We start from the raw sequence: 22915 nt of genomic DNA, 5'->3' as shown, positions 1-22915 counted from the left end.
TATATATATATATATTTTTTTTTTTCAGTTGTAGTTGGACACAATACCTTTATTTTATTTATTTTTATTTGGTGCTGAGGATGAAACTCAGGACCTTGCACATGTCAGGTGAGCACTATACTGCTGAGCCACAACACCTGCCCCCTCATCCATATGCTTTTGCAAACATTCACCCCCACCCCTTGCAAGTACAGAAATTGAACTCTGGAAACTTCTACCACTGAGCCACATCCTCAGTCCTTTTTATTATTATTATTATTTTTATTTTGAGACAGTCTTGCAAGTTTGCTGAGGCTAGACTTGAATTTGTGATTTGTGAACCTCCTGCCTCAGCCTCCCAAATCACTGGGATTACAGGCCATGTACCACCACATCTGGCCTCCGCCTTTTTTTTTTTTTGGTACTGGGGATTGAATTTAGGGTCACTCAACCACTGAGCCACATTGCCAGCCCTATTTTGTATTTTATTTAGAGGCAGGGTTTTACTGAGTTGGTTAATGCCTAGCTTTTGAGAAAGCTGGTTTTGAACTCTTGATCTCCTGCTTCAGCCTCCTGAGCCACTGAGATTAAAGTCATGCACCACTGCTCCCGGCTCTTTTTTTTTTTAATAAAAAAATATTTTTGAGACAGGGTCTTACTAAGTTTACTGAGGGCCTCTCTGAATTGCTGAAGATGGCTTCAAACTTGCTGATCCTAAAAAAAAATGTATATATACACAATGGAATATTACTCAGCCTTAAAGAAGAATGAAATTATGGCATTTGTAGGTAAATCGATGGGACTAGAGAATATCATGCTAAGTGAAATAAGCCAATCCCCAAAAAAACAAATCGCAAATATTCTCTCTGACAATCTATCAGAGATGCTGATCCATAGTGGGGGGTAGAGAAGAATAAAGGAATTTTGGTTTGTGTAAAGGGGAGTGAGAGGAGGTGGAGTTGTGGGGATGGGAAGGACGGTAGAATAGGACATTACTCTATATACATGTATGATCACACTACTGGAGTGACTCTGCACCATGTACAGCCAGAGGAATAAGCTGTGCTCCATTTGTATACCATATGCCAAAATGCATTCTACTGTAAAATAAATAAAAACCAAAACAACAGCAAAAACCTTTGCTGATACTCCTGCCTAAATCTTCTCAGTCCCTCAGATTACATGTATACACCACCACAGCAGGATTTTTTTTTTTTTTTTGGACAGGATCTCCTAAAGTCCAAGAGGCTGGTCTCAAACATAGATCCTCTTAACCTCAGCCTCTTGAATGGTTGGAATTACATGCATGTGTCATCTAACCCAACTTTCACAGTATTGAGAATATACTAATTTCAGGGAGACACTATTTTTTTTTTTTTTTTTTTTTTGCAGTGTTTGGGAATTAAATCCAAGGTCTGGTGCATGATAGGCAAGTGTTCTATCACTGAGCTATATTCCCAGCCCCAAGAGTATTGCTTTTGACAAAACAGGAGCTGGGGATGCATTTCAATAATAGAGCACTTACCTTGTATGCTCCAGGCCCTGGTTTTAGCCCCAGCATGGCCAAGATAAAGAGAAAAAAATTTAGGTTTTTATTGTCAAAGAGCTTTTTTGTTTGTTCAACAAATACAGTAAAAATAGCTAATACTTTATAGTGTTTACCATTGCAGGCATTAAAGTGCTATACAGTGAGTGTTTTACCTCATTTCAAGTTTCCTAACAACTCTGTGAGATAGTTGTATTATTGGTTCTTCATTTCCAGAAGAGGAAAACAGGCATGAAGAGGTCATGTAGAGTACACAGCTAACAGGCTGGGGATGTAGCTTGGTTGGTAGAGTGCTTGCCTTGCCTGCACTAAGGCCCTGGTTTCAATCCCCAGCACCTCCCCCCACACACGTTACCCCCCCCCCACACACACACACAGCTAATGAGTTGAATAGTTGGAAATTGATCTAGGTAGACCAGCTAAATTGGGAACTCTTGATGAAGTGTACTGGCTGCATAAATACATAACAATTAACAAGTTCTGTCTCTGTCAGATGTGGGGAAGGTCCCCATGTTGTTGTGAAATTGGGGGGCGGGTAGGAAAGCTTAAGCAAGGAAGACTGATAGAAGGTTGTTCTCGTCTATAACTGGAAGAACCCCTTCAATTTAGCCCAGTTTGTTTTGGTATCTCTGTTTTTCTTATGAATTTTTTCTTCTTTCTTTCCTTCTCTTTTCCGCTTTCCCCTTCTCTAATTGCTTTTTAGTTTTGTTTTGTTTGTGCTGAGATCCAGGGCTTCGTGCATGGTAGATGAGCGCTCTATTGCTGAGTTACATCCCGAGGCCTGGTGCTTCTTCTTCTTATTATTATTATTCTTTTTTGTTGTTGTTGTTATCGATGAACCTTTATTTTTTATTTATTAGTTTGCGATGCTGACATTCGAACCCAGGGCCTCACACACGGCAGGCAAGCACCGACCCACAACCCCAATCCCTGGTGCTTCATTTTTTTAAAAGCTCGCGAGTTGTACATTTGTATTTTCGGATTCAGGAAAAATAAATACCACCGTGAAGGGCCACGGCTAGCTTAATTGTGTCCATAGCCCTTGCAAAAACATGGTTTGCCCGCTATCAAGATGCGATGCGGAACCAATGTACTAGGGTCCCAGACATAGCCGGATTAGTTTTCCTGAGAAGCCTCGTCGCGGGTTTCTTTCGCGTTTCCCGTCAGCGCGCATGCGCCGCCTACTCTGCCGCTCCCGCGTCGGGCTTGGGGTAGGGCTGCGGGATGTCCGCGTTGTGCGACCCTCCCGGGGCTCCAGGGCCTCCCGGGCCTACCCCCGCCACCCACGGTCCCGCGCCTCTCAGGTAGTCAGAGCCCTTAGTATCTTCCCCCATCGCGCGGTTCCTCGCGGATCCCTAGCGTTCTCGGCAGAAACCCGGATCCTACCTCGAGAACTCGCGTCAGGGTTCTCAGAGATTCCTGGTCGCATCCTCCCAGAACTCAGGGACCTTGTCACCAAAAGTGTGGGCTCCAGTGCCCGCCCTCCCAAGACCTGGGTCCTGCCTTTCCCTAGACCCCTATACCGAGCTACCCCAGGCCCTGGCCTTGCTCTCTCAAGAGTCGGGGATATTAGAACTCTTGGGAACCCAGTCGCCCTTCCCCTTATAGACCCGTAGAGACTCAGGGCTCTGACTTCTGGAGAGTCCCTGAGAACCCAGGCCCAGAAACCATCTGAATGCTTCCGCCAACCGTTCCCTTGCACATTCCCTTCATCTTGGGTGGTTTTTGTTTTTGTTGGAACCCGAGAGGAATGGCCCAGTGAGAGCCTATACCCACCCCCAAGCCTGCTCCCCCGCCCCCAATCCTTTGTCAGAAAAAACGATAAGAGGAAGGGGATTTTGCCTTCTTCCGTAACACTGCCTTCAGAATTTCCAAGATGGAACCCATATGTTTCAGAAGGGGAAGGCTTGAAAGGCATTACCCTGGGCTCTGGGCCACCCTGATTCCCAGGCACATTGAGGGTGCTGGGTAGTTGGTGATTGTTGATTTGATGGTTGATTTGGTTAGGAATCTTGCGCATGTGGGAAGAAACAGGTATTTGGGAGGGTGAACCCTTAATAAGGGGCTTACTTTTTTTTTTTTTTTTTTCATTAAAAGTCAAATATCAGAGTGCTTGAGTTGGGAGAGGTGCTTTAAAGTCAGGAAGATTTTTTTTTTTTTTTTTTTAATGGGGATTGAATACAGGAGTGCTCTACCACCGAGCTATACCCCCAATCCTATTTATTTATTTATGTAACCAACGATTGAACCCAGGGGCTTACCTACTGAGCCACATCCCCAGACTGTTTTTTTTTTTTTTTTAATATTTTATTTAGAGACAGGGTCTCACTAAGTTGATTAGGGCCTCTTCACGTTGCTTAGCACCTCTTTTTAAGTTTTTGAGGCTGCCTTTGAACTTGGGATCCTCCTGCCTCAGCCTCTTTGGCTGGTGGGATTACAGGGGTGTGCCACCATGCCCAGCTTTTAAAAAATTGTTTGCGATAAGTTCTCACTAAATTCCTGAGGGTCTCACTAAGTTGTTGAGCCTGGTCTTAAACTGGTGATCCTCCTGCCTGATCTTAAACTGGCGATCCTCCTGCTTTAGCCTCGCAAGTTGCTTTGTTTACCGGTCTGCACCACCACACATATCTTGGAAAGGTACTTTTAAAGCCGATATTATAGAAGCACAAAGTATGCTTAATTAATTCAACAAATATTTACTGAGTACTTCCTATACATCAGGCACCTTAATGGAAGGGGATTCAGTGCTGAAGAGCACAGAAATGGTATCTGTCCTTTTGTAACATAGTCTGATTGCTTGACCTTGATTTTCTTACCTGCAAAATGAGACCATAATAGTCCTACCTTATTGAATTGTTGTCAGGACTGAAATAACACATGCCAAGTACTTAAAAGAGCCCCTTACCTGGCTATAAAGTAGTTCAGTGGCCTTAGCATGTGCAAGGCCCTGGGTTCATTCCCCCCATGAAAAAAAAAAAAAAAAGCATATGGCCATTTTAAGAATTATTGAGGCTGGGAGCAGCCAGCCTCAGCAACTTATTGAAACCCTATCTCAAAATAAAAAGGGCTGAGGAGTATAGCTCAGTGGTTGAGCAACCCTGGGCTAATTCCCCAGTACTTGGGGGGGCGGGGAGTTATTATTGTCATGAGGGAAAAAGCATTTATTGAGTTATTAGTATAAGCCAGGTATGGTACATAAATGCTTTAAAAACTTCATGGGGTGCGGTTGTAACTCAGTGGTTATAGAGTGCTTGCCTAGCATTTGTTTTTTGTTTTTTTTTTTTTTAAAGAGAGGGAGAGAGAGAGAATTTTAGTATTTATTTTTTAGTTTTTGGCGGACACAGCATCTTTGTATGTGGTGCTGAGGATCGAACCCGGGCCGCACGCATGCCAGGCAAGCGCACTACCGCTTGAGTCACATCCCCAGCCCTTGCCTAGCATTTGTGAGGCACTGGGTTCAATTCTTAGCACCACATATAAATAAATAAAATAAAGGTTCATTGACAAAAAAAATTCTAAAAACTTAGGTATAGTTATTATCTTTATTTTACATAGAAAGAAACTGAAGTTCACAGTGGAAATAAAACTTGTCTAACATAACTCAACATTCCTTTTGCTTCCTTATAGTGCTCAGGAGCTGTCCCAGGAAATCAAGGCTTTTCTGACTGGCGTAGATCCCATTCTGGGCCACCAACTCTCAGCCCGGGAACATGCTCGCTGTGGTCTTCTCTTGCTCCGGTCTTTGCCACCTGCTCGTGCTGCTGTGCTTGACCACTTAAGAGGTGTTTTTGATGAGAGTGTCAGGGCCCATCTGGCTGCTCTAGATGAAAGCCCTGTGTCTGGTCCATCTCACCTTCGTCCATCTTCATCCTCCCATGTCCCTGCTGGGGGACCTGGTCTAGAGGATGTGGTGCAGGAAGTACAGCAGGTGCTGTCTGAGTTTATTCGGGCCAACCCAAAGGCCTGGGCACCTGTGATTAGTGCATGGTCCATTGACCTCATGGGACAACTGAGCAGCACATATTCAGGCCAACATCAGCGTGTGCCTCATGCCACTGGCTCTCTCAATGAACTGCTGCAGCTGTGGATGGGGTGTAGGGCCACCCGTACATTAATGGACATCTATGTGCAGTGCCTCTCTGCTCTCATTGGTAGCTGCCCAGATGCATGCGTGGATGCTTTGCTGGATACTTCTGTCCAGCATTCCCCACACTTTGACTGGGTTGTAGCACATATTGGCTCCTCTTTTCCTGGCACCATCATCTCCCGAGTCCTCTCCTGTGGCCTTAAGGACTTCTGTGTCCATGGTGGGGCTGGAGGTGGAACTGGTGGTAGTGGTGGAAACACTTCTCAAACCCCCTCTACGGACACCTTCCCTGGATCTCCTGCCATTCCTGGGGAGAAACGGGTACCCAAGATTGCCTCTGTTGTAGGCATCCTAGGGCACCTGGCCTCCCGCCATGGAGACAGCATCCAACGGGAGCTTCTGCGAATGTTTCATGATAGCCTGGCAGGGGGTGCTGGGGGCCGGAGTGGAGACCCCTCTCTTCAGGCCACAGTTCCCTTCCTTCTGCAGCTGGCAGTCATGTCACCAGCTTTGCTGGGTACAGTCTCAGGAGAGCTCGTGGATTGCCTCAAGCCCCCAACTGTGCTGAGCCAGCTGCAGCAACACCTGCAGGGGTTCCCCCGAGAGGAGCTGGACAACATGCTGAACCTGGCTGTGCATCTGGTGAGCCAGGCCTCTGGGGCAGGTGCCTACCGTTTGCTGCAGTTCCTGGTAGACACAGCTATGCCTGCTTCAGTCATTACCACCCAGGGCCTGGCTGTGCCAGACACTGTACGTGAGGCCTGTGACCGGTTGATCCAACTCCTGCTACTGCACCTACAAAAACTGGTTCATCATCGAGGAGGGTCTCCTGGGGAAGGGGTGCTGGGCCCACCCCCACCCCCCCGTCCAGTGCCCTTTCTAGATGCTCTGAGAAACCATGTTGGAGAGCTGTGTGGAGAGACATTACGTCTGGAACGGAAGCGCTTCCTCTGGCAGCACCAGCTCCTAGGTCTGCTGTCTGTCTATACCCGGCCTAGCTGTGGACCTGAAGCCTTGGGTCATTTACTGAGCCGAGCCCGAAGCCCTGAAGAGTTGAGTTTGGCCACCCAGTTATATGCAGGACTGGTGGTCAGTCTCTCTGGCCTTCTGCCCCTGGCTTTCCGAAGCTGCCTGGCTCGGGTACATGCAGGGATTTTACAACCTCCCTTCACAGCCCGGTTTCTGCGCAACTTGGCACTGCTAGTGGGGTGGGAACAGCAGGGTGGCGAGGGCCCTGCAGCCCTAGGGGCTCGGTTTGGGGAGTCTGCCTCAGCCCATCTGTCTGACCTGGCTCCTCTCCTGCTACATCCTGAGGAGGAAGTAGCTGAAGCTGCTGCCTCCCTTCTGGCTATTTGTCCCTTTCCTCTGGAAGCCCTGTCCCCCTCCCAACTCCTAGGACTGGTGAGGGCTGGGGTGCACCGCTTCTTTGCCTCTTTGAGGCTGCATGGCCCTCCAGGTGTGGCATCAGCCTCTCAGCTTCTCACCCGCCTGTCTCAGACCTCCCCAGCTGGACTCAAGGCTGTCTTGCAGCTGCTAGTTGAGGGAGCCTTACATCGGGGCAATACAGAACTGTTTGGAGGAGAAATAGATGGAGACAATGAGACTCTCTCAGTTACATCAGCTCCTTTGGCTTCTGCCTCCTTGTTGGACACTAACCGTCGGCACACTGCAGCTGTGCCAGGTCCTGGAGGGATCTGGTCAGTTTTCCATGCTGGAGTCATTGGCCGTGGCTTAAAGCCACCCAAGTTTGTCCAATCGCGAAACCAGCAGGAGGTGATCTATAACACCCAGAGCCTCCTCAGTCTCCTGGTACACTGCTGCAGTGCCCCTGGGGGCACTGAATATGGGGGTTGTTGGGGGGCTCCCACCCTGAGCCCAGAGGCAGCCAAAGCAGTTGCAGTGACCTTGGTGGAAAGTGTTTGTCCTGATGCAGCTGGTGCTGAGCTGGCCTGGCCTCCTGAGGATCATGCCCGGGCCACTGTGGAGCGGGATCTCCGCATTGGCCGGCGCTTTCGGGAACAGCCCCTGCTCTTTGAGCTGTTAAAGCTGGTAGCAGCTGCACCTCCAGCCCTGTGCTACTGTTCCGTGCTGCTACGGGGACTGCTGGCTGCCCTCTTGGGCCACTGGGAAGCCTCTAGGCACCCTGATACAGCCCACTCCCCCTGGCATCTGGAGGCATCCTGCACCTTGGTGGCTGTCATGGCTGAAGGATGCCTTTTGCCACCAGCCCTGGGTAATATGCACGAAGTATTTAGACAATTGGCACCTTTTGAAGTACGTTTGCTGCTGCTTAGTGTCTGGGGCTTTCTCCGGGAGCATGGGCCTTTGCCCCAGAAGTTCATCTTCCAGTCTGAGCGAGGCCGCTTCATCCGGGACTTCTCCAGAGAGGGTGGGGGTGAAGGAGGACCGCATCTGTCTGTGCTGCACAGTGTCCTGCATCGCAACATCGATCGCCTGGGCCTTTTCTCTGGCCGTTTCCAGGCACCTTCACCATCTACTTTACTTCGGCAGGGGACATAACCCTTTTCCCGCATCAGAAGCCGCGTGAAATTAAGCAATGGGAGAAAAGCCTAAGGTGCTACAGAAAGGTGGAGGTTTCTAAGTCCTTGGCCTAATGAGCGCTGTTACTTTTTTCCTATCGTATCATTTTTTTCTAAATAAAATTTGGAGAGTTGAGACAAACAGTCCAGTGCTTCTGTCTGATTATGAGAGCGGGCAAAGTCGGACTGTAACTACGGGTGTCCCTGTCCCTGTCCTCTAGCCCCGCCCCCTAGGACATTTAGCGTGTATCTCTGCCAATGAAACAGGAGTTGCCTACGTTCCTGCCGGGCCAATCAGAAAGCCGGAAGGGGTGGGTACTATGATACGTGTCTCAACGTGCGCAGGGGGTGGGGAAATTCGGGGTCAAAGAGCAAACCCGGCACAAGATGGCGGCGGTAGCGGCAGTGGCGGCGCGTAGGAGGCGGTGAGGAGCCGGGAACCCGGGGGCACGTCCAGACGCTCCTAGATACCCCAAGCCCGTTATTGTTCTTTTCTGTTTGTCTCTCTACCATCCCTGGCCTTGCGACAGCCCTTTATCCTTCTGGAGGCGGCCTCAGGCTCCTTCTGCTTCTCCGCGGTAGATCCTCGCGTCGTTGGCAGCCCTTGCTTTTGGGGCTCTCAGCTCTCGCCCGGCGGCTCAAAAAGGTCGCAGCTATGTGCTCTGTTTGGCCTTGGCCGCTCGCAGTCGAAGTTCTGCCCTGGCGGCTCGCCACGGTCAGCGCCGCTGCCTCTTTCCTGCAGTGCGCAGGGCCGTCGGGGGAGGTAGAATGGGGGGAGGAGGCACAGTCGGGCTTCAGGGAAAGCAGCCTGTTGTCCTACCTCTTGGCCGGGCAGGAAGCACCGTGGCCAGCAGTACATCCTGTATTATCCTTTTTGTCCCTCCTACTCCCAGCTCTGCCGTTGTCTGTCTTCACTTGGGCACCAGCCCTGGCTAATTCTTGCCCACGATTGCTGGGTATGGCTGGGGCAGGATCCAATAAGTTCATAATCTGTTTGGACGATGTTGCTCAAACACAACATGTAATCGAATAGTTTGGTCTGCTCTTTCGAGTTTATAATATCAAGAAGAAGAAGAAAAAAAGTTCTAAACACATCAGCTCCACAAAGTGTTTACCAGAACCTAACGGATGTAGTGAGGTTGAAGAGGCTGTATAGTACTGCCCGCCTGCAGTAGTGAAGAAAAGGTGGATCATAAACTTCAGAAGCCTGTGATTTGAAACAGCAGGTGTAAATTGCCCTGCAGCTCATTCTTAACTTTGGCTTGTGAACACCTCTTGTTTGAGATGTCCAAGGCATCCCTGAATCCTTAGGACCTTTCAACAGGTCATAGTTGAGAGGTCCTTTAGAAACCTCCCTGTGGCATCTCTCCAAATCGATCATATAGACTGGAAATAGGGCTCTAGTTTGGCTCCAACAGAGTATGTAATTCGCTGAACTGATGACTGCTGCTTTGGGCTACTAATGTGCCTTTAGGTAGTCACCCCTTAGGACTTGGGCTGCATGTCTTGCTGTTGAGTTTTCTGGTAACATTTCTTCTGCTTGTTTTACTTGTAATTATTTCTACTTGGCCTATTCACCCAGTGCCTAGCACTTTCCTCAGTTTTTTGACAGGCCTGGTGTAGAGTGCTTGCCTTGCAAATTCTGACACTAGAGAGCTTACTGTGTCCTGTGGTCTCCATTCTGGTAATTTTCTTCTTTTTTAACTTTGTGGTGCTGGGGTCCGAACTCAGGGCCTCTCACATGCTCGGCAAGTGCTCTATCACTGATCTACATCTCTAGTCCTCTGGTAATTTTCTTTGCCTTTAGCTTCCAAGCAGATACTGAGATTAATGCTACCCACAATGTGTATAGTAGGCCCTGCCTTTAGTTATGTTATTATAAATTGCAGAGTTATATTGCTTAGAAAAAACCTGTGTCCTTCTGTCTCACCCTGCCCTCTTTGGAACACTTCCCAGAGAGTGTGCTTTGGACTGCTCACATCAGAGTCATCCAGAGAGCATCTTTAATACTCAGGAGGCTGAGGCAGAAGGATCACAAGTTTGAGGCCAGCTTAGGCAACTTAGTGTGAGTCCCTGTCTCAGAATAAAAAGGACTGAGTAGGTAGTTCAGTGGGTTCAATTCTCAGTACTGCGGTGGGGAGAACATGTTTAAAACACACATATTAAAGTTTGGGGATGTGTTAGAGTGCTTGCCTGGCATGTACAAAGCCTTGAGTTTGATCCCCAGGACCACAAAAAATAAAAAAATAAAAAAGCAAATCCAAAGATTGATAATCTTCATTTAGTAAGCACTGCAGGTATGGGCTGGGGTTGTGGCTCAGTGGTAGAACACTTTCCTAGCACATTGTGAGGCACTGGGTTCAATCCTCAGCACCACATAAGAATAAATAAAATAAAGGCATTGTGTCCATCTACAACTAAAGAAAGTTAAAAAAAAAAAAAAAAAAGCACTGCATATGTTTCTTAACTCTAAAATTTGAGAAATTCTCAAATTTTAGTGTTTTCTCTGAATAGATGAATATATCCTTCAAATAATTTAAACAAATCTGCTAGTCCTGTGTCTTTCATTTAAGCATATTGAGAACCTTGAGGTGATAGTCCTCATTGAGACAGGCCTTCCTTGAGACAATTCATCCTACCTGTGATTAATGTGTTGTAGTGTGCACTGTGTTGAAGTACATAGGCCCCAGAGTCAGGCAGAACTGGGTTCAGTCTAGTAGCTGGGGACTGTAGGAGCATGCCATCACTTCAGTCAGGGACCTTTTAAAAAACTGATGCCCAGCTGGGCGTGGTGGCACAGGCTAGTAATCCTAGGGGTTGGGGAGGCTGAGATAGGAAGATTGTGAGTTCAAAACCAGCTTCAGCAAAAGCGAGACGCTAATCAACTCAGTGAGACCCTGTCTCTAAATAAAATACAAAATAGGGCTGGGGATGTGGCTCAGTGGTCAAGTGCCCCTGGGTTGAATCCCCAGTATCAAAAACAAAACAAAACAAAACCTGATGCCCAGATGTAGTAGCTTATGCTTGTGCTGCTGGTGCCTGGGGAGGCTGAGGTAGGAGGATTGCAAGTTTGAGGCCAGCTTCAGTGACTTAGTGAGGCCTTAACCAACTGAGTGAGACCCTGTCTAAATAAGAGCTGAGGTTGTAGCTCAGTGAGCATTCCTGGGTTCATCCTCAGTAACAAAAGAAAAAAAAATTGAACTGTATTCAGATTTAGTGATGAGAACAAAGGAGGGTACATCCATACTTCATAATTTTTTCCTTCCCATTATATTTTTCTTCTAATCCCTGTGCCTTGTGCAGAAAAGGAGCTTGCTATGTTCTCAGAACTGTCAGAACTCTAGTGTAGCTCAGAGCAAAGTGATAAAAGGGGAAACTGAAAAGAAAGATGAAGTTGGAGAGGGAGGCAAGGGTCATAAAACTTAGGTCCTGTATGAAATTTGGAAAATAGACAAATTGATGGCTCAGGCCCCACTCCAAGCAAAATATATAATAATCTCTGAGGATGAGTCCAGGACTTTGATACTTTAAAAACTATAGGCCAATTGAAAGCTTGGATACAAAGTAACTAGTCCCGGAGAGTACATTAGGACTTGATACTGTTTTACCTTCTTTTAAGCCTTAGGTAGTGATAGTGGTGACTTGTTTTTTGGGGTACTGGGGATTGAACCCAGACACTGAGGTACTTCCACAGACCTTTTTATTTTTTATTTGGAGACAGAGTCTCACTAAATCCCCAAGATCCTCCCTAAGTTGCTGAGGGTGGTCTTGAACTTGGAATCCTCCTGCCTTAGGCTCCCGAGTGGCTTGGATTACATATTTTAAAGACGCAAAAATAGAGATTAGAGGAACAGGATGCCTAGGGTGCTAGAGAAGTTAGGACCCTAGGAATTGTGACCAGTAGTCTAGCTAAGAAGATACCTTTAAACCTTTTTTCTTCTGTTTTTTTACTGTTTTACTTTATCTTCCCCCTTTGTGTGTGTGTGTGTGTGTGTGTGTGTGTAAGGGGGGCACTAGGGATTGAACTTGCTAGGCAAGTGCGTTACCACTGAGCCACATCCATAGGCCTCATTTTTCATTTTTTTATTTTATAGGTTCACCTGATGCCTTCCTCAAGAAAGGCATAGCTTGGCCAGGCACGGTGGTGCACACCTATAATCCCAGGCTGAAGCCTGAGGACCACGAGTTCAGAGCAAGCCTTAGCAATTTAGTAAGACACTAAGCAACTCAGTGAGACTCTTGTCTCTAAACAAAATATTTAAAAATAAATAAATAAATAAATGGGCCAGGGATGTGGCTCAGAGGTTGAGCACCCCTGGATTCAATCCTCAGTACTAAAAAATAGAAAGGTGTAGCTTGCTTTGCTTCTCTAATTCACACTCCTTACCACTATTTCCTCTGGGACTGGCTATTACTGTTTCTTTCCAGGAGAGTCTGATGTAACCAGAGGCAATAACAGGGCTTCTCAAGGCCAAAGATGCTCTCTGCTCACTTTCTCTGCCTTTATTTATTTTATTTGTGGTACAGGGGATTATGCATGGTAGGGAAGCATTGTACCACTGAACTGCATCCTTAGCTCGTCCTCTAGCTTTTGAAGACAAGGTTTTGGTGTGTCATCTCCCCAGGCCTGACCCTTTACCCTGTATTCACTCTGTCTTCTTTCCTATTTAATATGATTCTATCCTTCTTCCCACTTCCAAAGCTGTCTTTCTAAAGCTGTGACAGGAAGGTGGGGCCTTTCCTGACTCTCAGGTTGATTGTGCCCTCTTTATCCTTTTTCTCCCTAGGTCTTGGGCAAGTTTGGCACTTGCATGTTTAGGAGTCTGCCTGGGGATTACCTTTGCTGTGGATAGAAGCAACTTTAAGACTTGTGAAGAGAGTTCCTTCTGCAAGTATGTCATTTCTGGGAGGGTGGATTGAGTAGTAGTGTGTGATTGTGCAATTAGTGTGATGTGAGAAGTGTCTATGGCAGATGGGTAGCCTAAGGGCACTGTAGGTGATAAAGGTGCCTAGAACATTGGGGTGCCCTCCCACCTTACTTCTCAACCATTGCATTTGGCAGGCGGCAACGAAGTATACGGCCAGGCCTCTCTCCTTACCGTGCCTTGCTAGAAACTCTGCAGCTTGGTCCTGATGACCTTACAGTCCATCTGATCCACGAGGTCACTAAGGTCAGGCAACACAAGGAAGATTTGTGGGGAAATGGCTATGGGGTAATTGGGGAGGGAGAAACTTGGAGCCAACTTCCTGTGTTGGCCAAATCTTGGGACTTTTACTTGGTGAAGAAATCTGATCTCGGGCTGGGGATGTGGCTCAAGCTGTAGCGCGCTCGCCTGGCGTGCGTGCAGCTCCGGGTTCGATCCTCAGCACCACATACAAACAAGGATGTTGTGTCTGCTGAAAACTAAAAAATAAATAAATAAATAAATATTAAAAATTAAAAAAAGAAAAAAAAGAAATCTGATCTCAGGCCCCTCAGGCAAAGGGCTCCTAGGAGGGCCTGGGTCTACAGGACTTTGTATGATATAACCCCTCCCCCTTCTCCACATCCAAACCTCTTTTCCCTTAGGTATTGCTGGTGCTGGAGCTCCAAGGGCTTCAAAAGAACATGACTCGGATCAGGATTGATGAGCTGGAGCCCCGTCGGCTCCGTTACCGTGTTCCAGATGTTTTGGTGGCTGATCCTCCCACGGCCCGGTAAGTTTTTCCTGAGAAACATCAGCCTCTTTTGTTGTTTATTGGTAGTACTGGGGATGAAACCTAGGACTTTGTGTATGCTACGGAAGTACTCTATCACTTAGTACATTCCTAACCTAACATATTTGTTCTTATGCCTTGTTTTACTTATTTGTTTTCACTCTTTTTTTTTTGTCTTTCAGTACTGGGAATTGAACCCAGGGCACTCTACCACTGAGCTACATTCCTATCCCATTCAATTTTATATAATTTTATTTTTTACTTTTAAAAAATATTTATTTTTTAATTGTAGTTGGACACAATACCTTTATTTTATTTATTCATTTTTATGTGGTGTTGAGGATCGAACCCAGGACCTTGCACTTGCTAGGCAAGGGCTCTACCTCTGAGCTACAACCCCAACCCTTATTATTTTATTTTTTTGAGACAGGATCTCACTTATTTTGGAGGCTGGCTTCAAACTTGTGGTCCTTCTGGCTCAGCCTTCTGAGTAGCTGGGATTACAGGCATGTGCCACCTCTCCCTGCTCTCTTTTATTCTTTTTCTTTTCTTTCTTTTTTTTTTTAAGAAAGAGAGAGAGAGAAAATTTTTTAATATTTTATTTTTTAGTTTTTGGTGGACACAACATCTTTGTATATGGTGCTGAGGATCAAACCCGGGCTGCACGCATGCCAGGCGAGCGCGCTACCGCTTGAGCCACATCCCCAGCCCCCTCTTTTATTCTTTGTCTTCATTCATTCAGCAAAAGGTATTGCTCCCTCTTCTGTGGCTGGCCTGGGCTAGGTGTGGTGTCACAAGAAGAAATAAACAAAGCACAGACCTTACTCTAGTAATGTGCTATTTCTCTGGTTCGTTCATTGGTCTGTCCCTCCTTCCTCCCCCATTTTCTCCCCCTTTCTTCCTTCCTTTTCCTTGTTTTCCTCAGCTATTCAGAATAGTATTACTCAATTTCTTGAGTCAAAATGCACTGTTATCATTGTTCCATATATGATTTTTTTGGGTACTTCATTTAGAAAATACTGTAATATGGGCTAGGGCTGTAGCTCAGTGGCAAAGCGCTTGCCTAGCTTGTGTGAGGCACTTGATTCTTAGCACCACATTAAAGAAATAAAGACATTCTGTTCATCTACAACTACAAAAAAATTAAAAAGTAAAAGAAAATACTATAATAAACTCTTCACCTCGTAAACTGTATAAACTCTCCACCCAACCTAATCAGATTCTTAACCATCCTATACTGTTAACTCTCTTCCCGAAAGTTGATGGTTATTCTGAAGTTTATTATTCCCTTGTTTTTGTTCTTATATTACATGTATACATAAATACATACATACATACATATGCCTGAGCAGTAAATTATGTGATTTTGAGTGTTATAGAAAAACATCTTAGAGGTTTTGTGATGATGCTTCTCTGAGATTCCCTTTTTTCACATAACTTTAATTTTGTGGCATATAGGTCTAGTTCATTTTTACTGCTGTATTATGTTGTATGAATATATTTGGATTTATTTATTCATTTCTATGTGGATAGGTATTTGGGCTGTTTCCATTGTTTAACTGTCCAAAGTGTGGGTGTGAACATTATTGTACATATCTCCTGTTGTCCCTGGCAGGAGTTTCTCTTTGATTTATAGATCAGGAGAGGAACTGCAGAATTGTATAGTTTGGAAATGATCAACTTCCAAAGATAAAACCAAAGCAGTTTGTTTAATAATTTACATTTCCACCAACAATTTGTAAGTGGCCTCACTAATCTATGTCTTCTCCAACACTTGGTAGGAATGGACTTAATTTTCATCCGTAAAATAGGTGTATAAAATTGTATTATGTAGTGGGCTTGACTTGGTTGTCTTTCCCAGTTTATTAATGAAATCGTGTATCTCTTCATATATTTGTCATTCTGGCTTAGTATTCTGTGAGGTGATAGTTTACAACTTTTGCTCATTAAACTTGAGGGTTGGAAATGTAGCTCAATGTTTGAGCATTGCCTGGCATGTGCAAAGACCTAAGTTCAATCTCCAGAACCACAAAAACAAAACAAAACAAAATAACTTGAGCTGGGCATGATAGTGCATGTCAGTAATAACAGCTACTCAGGAGGCCAAGGTAGTAGGATCACAAATTTCAGGCTATTGTATTTCCATATTCCCTGTACTTAATTTACCTTAATTATTAATTATTGTTAATATTGTTCATAATATTTGTCCAATTATTTGCCCTAATAATTGTTAATATTATCGTGGTTCATTTATCGTAACTAATGAATTGGTAGTGATGCTTTTTTTTTTTTCTTAAAGAGAGAGAGAGAGAGAATTTTAATATTTATTTTTTAGTTATCGGCGGACACAACATCTTTGTATGTGGTGCTGAGGATCGAACCCGGGCCGCATGCATGCCAGGCGAGCGCGCTACTGCTTGAGCCACATCCCCAGCCCAGTGATGCATTTTTTTAAGTATTTATTTTGTAGTTATAGATGAACACAATGTCTTTATTTTATTTTTATTTGGTGCTAAGGATGGAACCCAGTGCCTCACGCATGGTAGGCGAGTGCTCTACCTTTGAGCCACAACCCCAGCCCAAAGATGCATTATTGGTCTGTCCCTGTATATACAATATATACAAAATCTATATTGTATGTAGATTTTCTTAGTTTCTACCTAGTGTCCTTTTCCATTGATTCTATGTGACATTTAGTTGTCATGTCTCCTTAGGCTGCTCTGGACTGAGATAACTTCTCAAACTTTCCTTGTTCTTGATAACTCTAAAAGGTGTTGTTTGGGGCTGGGGATGTGGCTCAAGCGGTAGCGCGCTTGCCTGGCATGCGTGCGGCCCGGGTTCGATCCTCAGCACCACATAAAACAAAGATGTTGTGTCCGCCGAAAACTAAAAATAAATAAATAAATATTTAAAAAAAAAAAAAATGAAAAAAAAAAAATAAAAGGTGTTGTTTGTTTTGTTTGCCGTACTGGGGAATGAGTCCAGAACCTTAAACCTGCTGATCAAATGTTTTGCCACTGAGCTACATGCCTATCCCTTTTTGGCTTTATTTTGAGGGTCTTGCTAAGTTAGTCAATCTGGCCTTGAATTTGAGATCCTTTTGCCTCAGACTCCCAGGGAGCTGGGAATACAGGTGTGTACCACCAACTCCACTTGTTTAAGTGGGTTGTTTTGGTTTGTTTGTTTGCTTTGATATCAGGGTTCCAGGGATTGAACCCAGGGGTTCTGAACCACTGTGCCACATCCCTATTTATATACATATGTATTTATTTATCTATTGACAGGGATTGAACCCAGGAGCACTTAACCACTGAGTTGCATATCCAGCCCTTTTTATTTTTTTATTTTGAGACAGGTCTCACTTAGTTACTTAGGGCCTTACTAAGTTGTTGAGGCTGGTGTTGACTTTGAGATCCTCCTGCCTCAGCCACTGGGATTACAAGTGTGTGCCACCATACCTGGCTTTAGGTGGATTAATAAGTAGAAATTCCTAATGTTAATGTTCTTAAGATGTTTCAGTCTTTTTACCTTCTGGTCTTAGCACATTATGCCTTGTGTTTTAATATCTCAACCCGGCATGGGATTATGCACCTGTAATCCCAGCTACTCAGCAGACAGAGGCAGGAGGATTACTTGAACCCAGGTGTTCAAGGTCAGCCTGGGCATCATAATAAGACTCTGTCTCAAAAAAATAAATAAAAGAAAGATGGGCTGGGGATGTGGCTCAAGCGGTGGTGCGCTCGCCTGGCATGTGTGCGGCCCGGGTTCGATCCTCAGCACCACATACAAACAAAGATGTTGTGTCCGCCAAAAACTAAAAAATGAATATTTGAAAAAAAATTTCTCTCTCTCTCTCTCTTTAAAAAATAAATAAAGAAAGAAAGAAAAAGAAATTCCTGTCTATCTCAAGGTCAAAAAAATTTTTGTTTATATTTTCTAAAGCTTATTAAATTTTAAGTGATGGGACTTAGGATACTCAGTGGTAGAGTCCTTGCCTAGCATATGCTAGGGCTTGGGTTCAATCTCCAATACCAAAAAAAAAACAAAAAATTGTTTTCAATCCATAATCTTTCTGAAGTTTATATTTGTATCTGGAACAAGGTAAGAATGTGTTAAGCTGGGCACAGTGGTACAAGTGTTTTTTTGTTTTTGTTTTTCTATATGCAAAATTAATTTTTTTCTTCTCCTTTCCTTACTGATCTGCCATTGCCTCCTTGTTACATTTCAGAGTTTTAAGAATAGTTGAGTCTGTTTCCTGGCTCTTTATTTGGTTCTTTAAATCTGTTTGTCTGTCCCGGCATTATTATCCCACTGCCTATAGCTTTTAGCAGATCCTTTCTTGAAGTGTTAGGACTTCTCTTGTCCCTTTGTATTTGCTTATATCCCCTTTGATCTCTTTCCCAGGCTTTCTGTATCTGGCCGTGATGACAATAGTGTGGAGCTGACAGTGGCTGAGGGACCCTACAAAATCATCTTAACAGCACGGCCGTTCCGCCTTGACCTGTTAGAGGACCGTAGCCTTCTGCTCAGTGTCAATGCCCGAGGACTCATGGAGTTTGAGCACCAGAGGGCCCGCAGGGTCCCGTGAGTGCAGGGGTTGGGACTGCAGGGAATCACCTACTGTGAAAGTGCCTAGGGATTTTTGTGGGATCTGGCACTGGGTTCCTGGGAGGAGACTGGATGGCAAGATAGCCAGATAGGGGCTGGGGGCTGGGAGAACTTATCAAGAAGTGTAGGAATCAGACCTGGGTTGTAGTTTTCTCCATTTCCTGTATAGACCAGGAGCCAGTCACTTTTGTCCCTGAGCTGAACCTTGGGCACCTCCTCTGGGAGGCCTGCCTGGGTCTGCCTCTCCCTCTTCCCCTTCTCACATCATCACATTTCCCAAGTTTATTTTCTTCCTTTTTATTTACTTATTTATTTATTTTGATTTCTTTTTTCCCCCCATCTCTGAAAGTTTGTCGACTGAAACTCACTTTTATGTTTCTGTTTTTGTGTTGGTTTTGTGCCTCCTTTTCCCTTTCCCTACTCATCTCCTCCTGCCCCAGTTTCTCGGATAAAGTTAGTCTCACGCTCGGTAGCATATGGGATAAGATCAAGAACCTTTTCTCTAGGTAAATCCATGGCCACTGGTACTGTATCTGTTCCTCTGCCCTTTCCCACCCTTCACTCTGACCCTTTGGGGAAGATGCCCCCAAACTTTTCCATGCCCTGCCCTTCACCTAACCCCATTTCCCCATGATGTGGTATTTGGGCCCCTGTTCCCTATTCCCCGACTGCCCCCCCACCCCCCCCCCCCCCGCCCCGGAGAAAGAAGTACTGGAAGTTCTTAAGGAATGTAGGGAGCTTATTGCTTTGCCAAGGGGTGGAGGGATGCTGCCTAGGATTCCTGACTTTTATTTGAGATGTAGCTGAGATTTTGTGCAGAGATGCTTTCTAGATGCCCTTGAGAACATTGTTTGGTAAAAACCTCTGGAAGTCCCTCTAAGTATTTGGAGAGGCTTGCTATGGTCTGACCCACTTTTCTTTGCAAAACCCTGTGTCAGGCCAGGAGCCTAAGCTGCATTGAGGGCATCTGTAGAGGCAGCAGAGCTGGGACTAACATTCAGAATACAGGCTCCTAAGTCACCCTGCCTGTCTCTTCTGGGATGCTGGCAGAGGCTGGTGATTTGGGCCCATGTGTGGAAGACACCTCTTGGTAGCATTTATTCATTTCCCTTTCTTGGTTCTTTCTCCATCCTTCGAAAACTTACTTGCTCACTGGGGTCCCTCTCCAAGCTTTACATTCAGTCCCTTCCTCCAATTCATTCCTTTGGACCCTTGGCTCTCTATTCCCCTACCCCTCCTTCCACTAGCCCCTCGTCCCTGCCCCCTCTGGATTGGAGCAGACAGCTCTCCTACCTTCCAGGCAAGGATCAAAAGACCCCGCTGAGGGCGATGGGGCCCAGCCCAAGGAAACGCCTGGGGATGGTGACGAGGCAAGTCGGAGTGGGTGCGTGGTTGGATGATAGGGCTGGCTGGGAGGCTGGAGGGGGAAGGCCCACAAGAAACTTGAGTTTAGTCTCACCATCATGGATGGGATCTAGAAAACAAGTTGGGTAAGAAAGAGCCGGTGTATGAATGGGTAGTGGTCCATTTTCCTTCTTACAGCCAGAGGATACTCAAGGGAAGGCAGAGAAAGATGAGCCAGGAGCCTGGGAGGAGACATTCAAAACTCATTCTGACAGCAAGCCATATGGTGAGGGGCTGGGAGAGACCTGGGCAGGGGTGCAGGGAGTCCTTGCCAAGCAAAAGCTATAGAGTTCAGCCTTTCTTTTCTTTCAGGCCCCACTTCTGTGGGCTTGGACTTCTCTCTGCCAGGCATGGAGCATGTGTATGGAATCCCTGAGCATGCAGACAACTTGAGGCTGAAGGTCACTGAGTGAGTCCCATGCTGATGTCTGCGTGTGGGAGGAGCCAGGCATGTTGGTGCACACCTGTAACCCCAGCTAGTTCGGAGGCTTAGGCAGAAGGATGGCAAATTTGAGGCCAGCCTGGGCAACTTAGTGAGACCCTGTCTCAAAATAAAAAATAAAAACTGGGATATTAGGCACAGTGGTATATACCTGTAATTCTAGCAGTTTAGGAGTCTGAGGCAGGAGGATTGCAAGTTCAAGGCCAGCCTCAGCAATTTAGTGAAGCCATAAGCAATATGGTTAAGACCTAATCTCAAAATAAAAAATAAAGGAATAGTTGGGGGATGTAGCTCAGTTATAAATGGCTTCTGGGTTAAATCCCCAGTTACCCTGCCCCCAATAAAAATGAAAAAATAAAATGGGGGTGGGGACTAGTGATGTAGCCTAGGAATAAAGTGTCCTTGGGTTCAATCCCCAGTACTGCAAAGAAAAAAAAAATGTGGGAGGAGGAAGGAGCAGAAGGAAGGAAGCCAGGGCTTTGGGAAATGTGCATGCAGGTGAATATTCCAAACATGGATTTTATCCTGTGTCTGGGCCACCTTTGATATTTAGAAAATTATTCTTTTGGGAAAGGCCAGAGGAGCCTGTTTTCATCTCTCACCTGTGTCTGTGGGGTGGGGGTTGTGTGTGCTGTGGCCTGCAGCCAGTTGTTAGCCTTGTCTGTGTGTCTACCACCAGGGGTGGGGAACCGTATCGCCTGTACAACTTGGATGTGTTCCAGTATGAACTGGATAACCCAATGGCCCTGTATGGGTCTGTACCTGTGCTCCTTGCGCACAACCCTCATCGAGATTTGGGCATCTTCTGGCTAAATGCTGCTGAGACCTGGGTTGATATATCCTCTAACACTGCAGGGAAGGTAAGAATGCAGGCAGGGAAGAGAGGAGGAGGGAGGGAGTCTGATGAACCTTAAAACAGGATTTGGGGAGCATGAGTATGGAGAGGCTGGTGGGGACTGGCTGAAAGAAGGTGCCTGGGCCTTCTGGGAAGCTTCTTGAGTTCCCTGGTCATTTCCAGATGACACATTTATGGCAAAGTCATGGCTGTCTCTGGACTAAGGGTTTCCACTTGTTATTAGTTCATTATGTGTTAGGCACTCTTCTAGGTGCTGGGGACATGTTCTTACCAAGCTTGAAAATGTCCTTACTCAGGCTGGGGATGTGGCTCAAGCGGTAGCGCGCTCGCCTGGCATGCGTGTGGCCCGGGTTCGATCCTCAACACCACATACAAACAAAGATGTTGTGTCCACCGAAAATTAAAAAAATAATAAATATTAAAAATTCTCTCTCTCTCTCTCTCTCTCTTAAAAAAAAAAATGTCCTTACTCTCAGGGAGAAAGACATTTCAACTACTAACAAGGCAAGATGAGTTCAGGGGTGGTTAAGTGCTAATACTTAATGTGGGGGGGGGGGTCGGGGGCAGGCTTGCTTTAGATATCTGCGCCAGGAAAGCCTCCTTGAGGAAGTGACATTTAATCTCATACCAAGGTGAGATATTAGGGGCCAGCTCTATGACTCCAGAGAAAAATTGTTGCTTTTGTCTGGTGTTGCTGTAGACCCTGTTTGGGAAGATGCTAGACTATCTGCAGGGCTCTGGGGAGACCCCACAGACAGATGTTCGCTGGATGTCAGAGAGTGGCATCATTGATGTCTTCCTGCTACTTGGACCCTCGGTCTTTGACATTTTTCGGCAGTATGCTAGTCTCACAGGTGTGTGTAATGTTACCACTGTCATTTTTCTGCCCTTGTTTTCTTGACAGGGTTGATTCTGTAATTTTTCAAAAGTCCTGAGTCCCAGGCTATTTCTGAACCTGCACCCTACAACCTTCCACAAGCTTATATCTTCCTCAATTTCTGAGTGTCCTCTTTAACCCCAGGTTGGGGCCTGATCCCCATTATGACCCCCACCCCTCAATGAATCCGCAGGAACCCAGGCATTGCCCCCGCTCTTCTCCCTCGGCTACCATCAGAGCCGCTGGAACTACCGGGATGAGGCTGATGTGCTAGAAGTGGATCAGGGTTTTGATGATCACAACCTGCCCTGTGATGTCATCTGGCTGGATATTGAACATGCTGATGGCAAGCGATACTTCACCTGGGACCCCAGCCGCTTCCCTCAGCCCCTCACCATGCTTGAGCACTTGGCCTCCAAGAGGCGGAAGGTAAGGGAACTGCAGCCATGATTGGTCTTCTCAGGGTAAGGCCGAGACTTGCTAGTTCTGGAGAACTCTGACCACCATCTTCCTTGTCCCAGCTGGTAGCCATTGTGGACCCCCACATCAAGGTAGACTCTGGATACCGAGTTCACGAAGAGCTGCGGAACCAGGGGCTGTACGTTAAAACTCGGGATGGCTCTGACTATGAGGGCTGGTGCTGGCCAGGTAGGCAGGCCAAGAGCTGAAGGAGAGGCATTTGGGAGGCCAGGGTTATAGGAAGGTGGCTCTTTTTGCCCCTTGAGGGATTGAGAGCCACCTTTACCTTCTAGGCTCAGCTGGTTACCCTGACTTTACTAATCCTGTGATGAGAGCCTGGTGGGCTAACATGTTTAGCTTTGACAATTATGAGGTAGGAAAGGCCACAATTCTTATTTGTTTTCCCCACCCTATCTCCCT

The 22915-nt window shown here is 46.0% G+C and overlaps 1 protein-coding gene across 7 annotated transcripts in view; it reads left to right on the top strand.

Moving 5' to 3' along the window:
* Positions 1–22915, top strand: part of LOC107135921 (integrator complex subunit 5) — a 33967-nt gene that overhangs the window by 5269 nt on the left and 5783 nt on the right. Inside the window, exons 1-14 of one of the 7 annotated variants that reach the window (XM_015478084.2) lie at positions 8503–8577; positions 12940–13044; positions 13215–13323; positions 13722–13849; positions 18254–18433; positions 18898–18963; positions 19758–19827; positions 20000–20087; positions 20174–20270; positions 20983–21163; positions 21860–22013; positions 22230–22465; positions 22558–22684; positions 22789–22868. In XM_015478084.2, the coding sequence (XP_015333570.1) occupies positions 8540–8577; positions 12940–13044; positions 13215–13323; positions 13722–13849; positions 18254–18433; positions 18898–18963; positions 19758–19827; positions 20000–20087; positions 20174–20270; positions 20983–21163; positions 21860–22013; positions 22230–22465; positions 22558–22684; positions 22789–22868 (1659 nt within the window). In that variant the 5' untranslated portion in view covers positions 8503–8539. Of the gene's footprint in view, positions 1–556; positions 2830–4109; positions 4163–5152; positions 8297–8502; positions 8578–12939; positions 13045–13214; positions 13324–13721; positions 13850–18253; positions 18434–18897; positions 18964–19757; positions 19828–19999; positions 20088–20173; positions 20271–20982; positions 21164–21859; positions 22014–22229; positions 22466–22557; positions 22685–22788; positions 22869–22915 lie in introns of those variants that run through there. The other 6 variants (XM_048788994.1, XM_015478085.2, XM_048788995.1 and 3 more) reach the window with 6 other exon arrangements.

The sequence above is a fragment of the Marmota marmota genome, unplaced genomic scaffold, assembly GCF_001458135.2.
Source record: "Marmota marmota marmota unplaced genomic scaffold, marMar, whole genome shotgun sequence".
Taxonomy (NCBI): domain Eukaryota; kingdom Metazoa; phylum Chordata; class Mammalia; order Rodentia; family Sciuridae; genus Marmota; species Marmota marmota.
The sequence above is the reverse complement of the archived record's forward strand: the minus strand, read 5'-3'. Positions and strand labels throughout refer to the sequence as shown.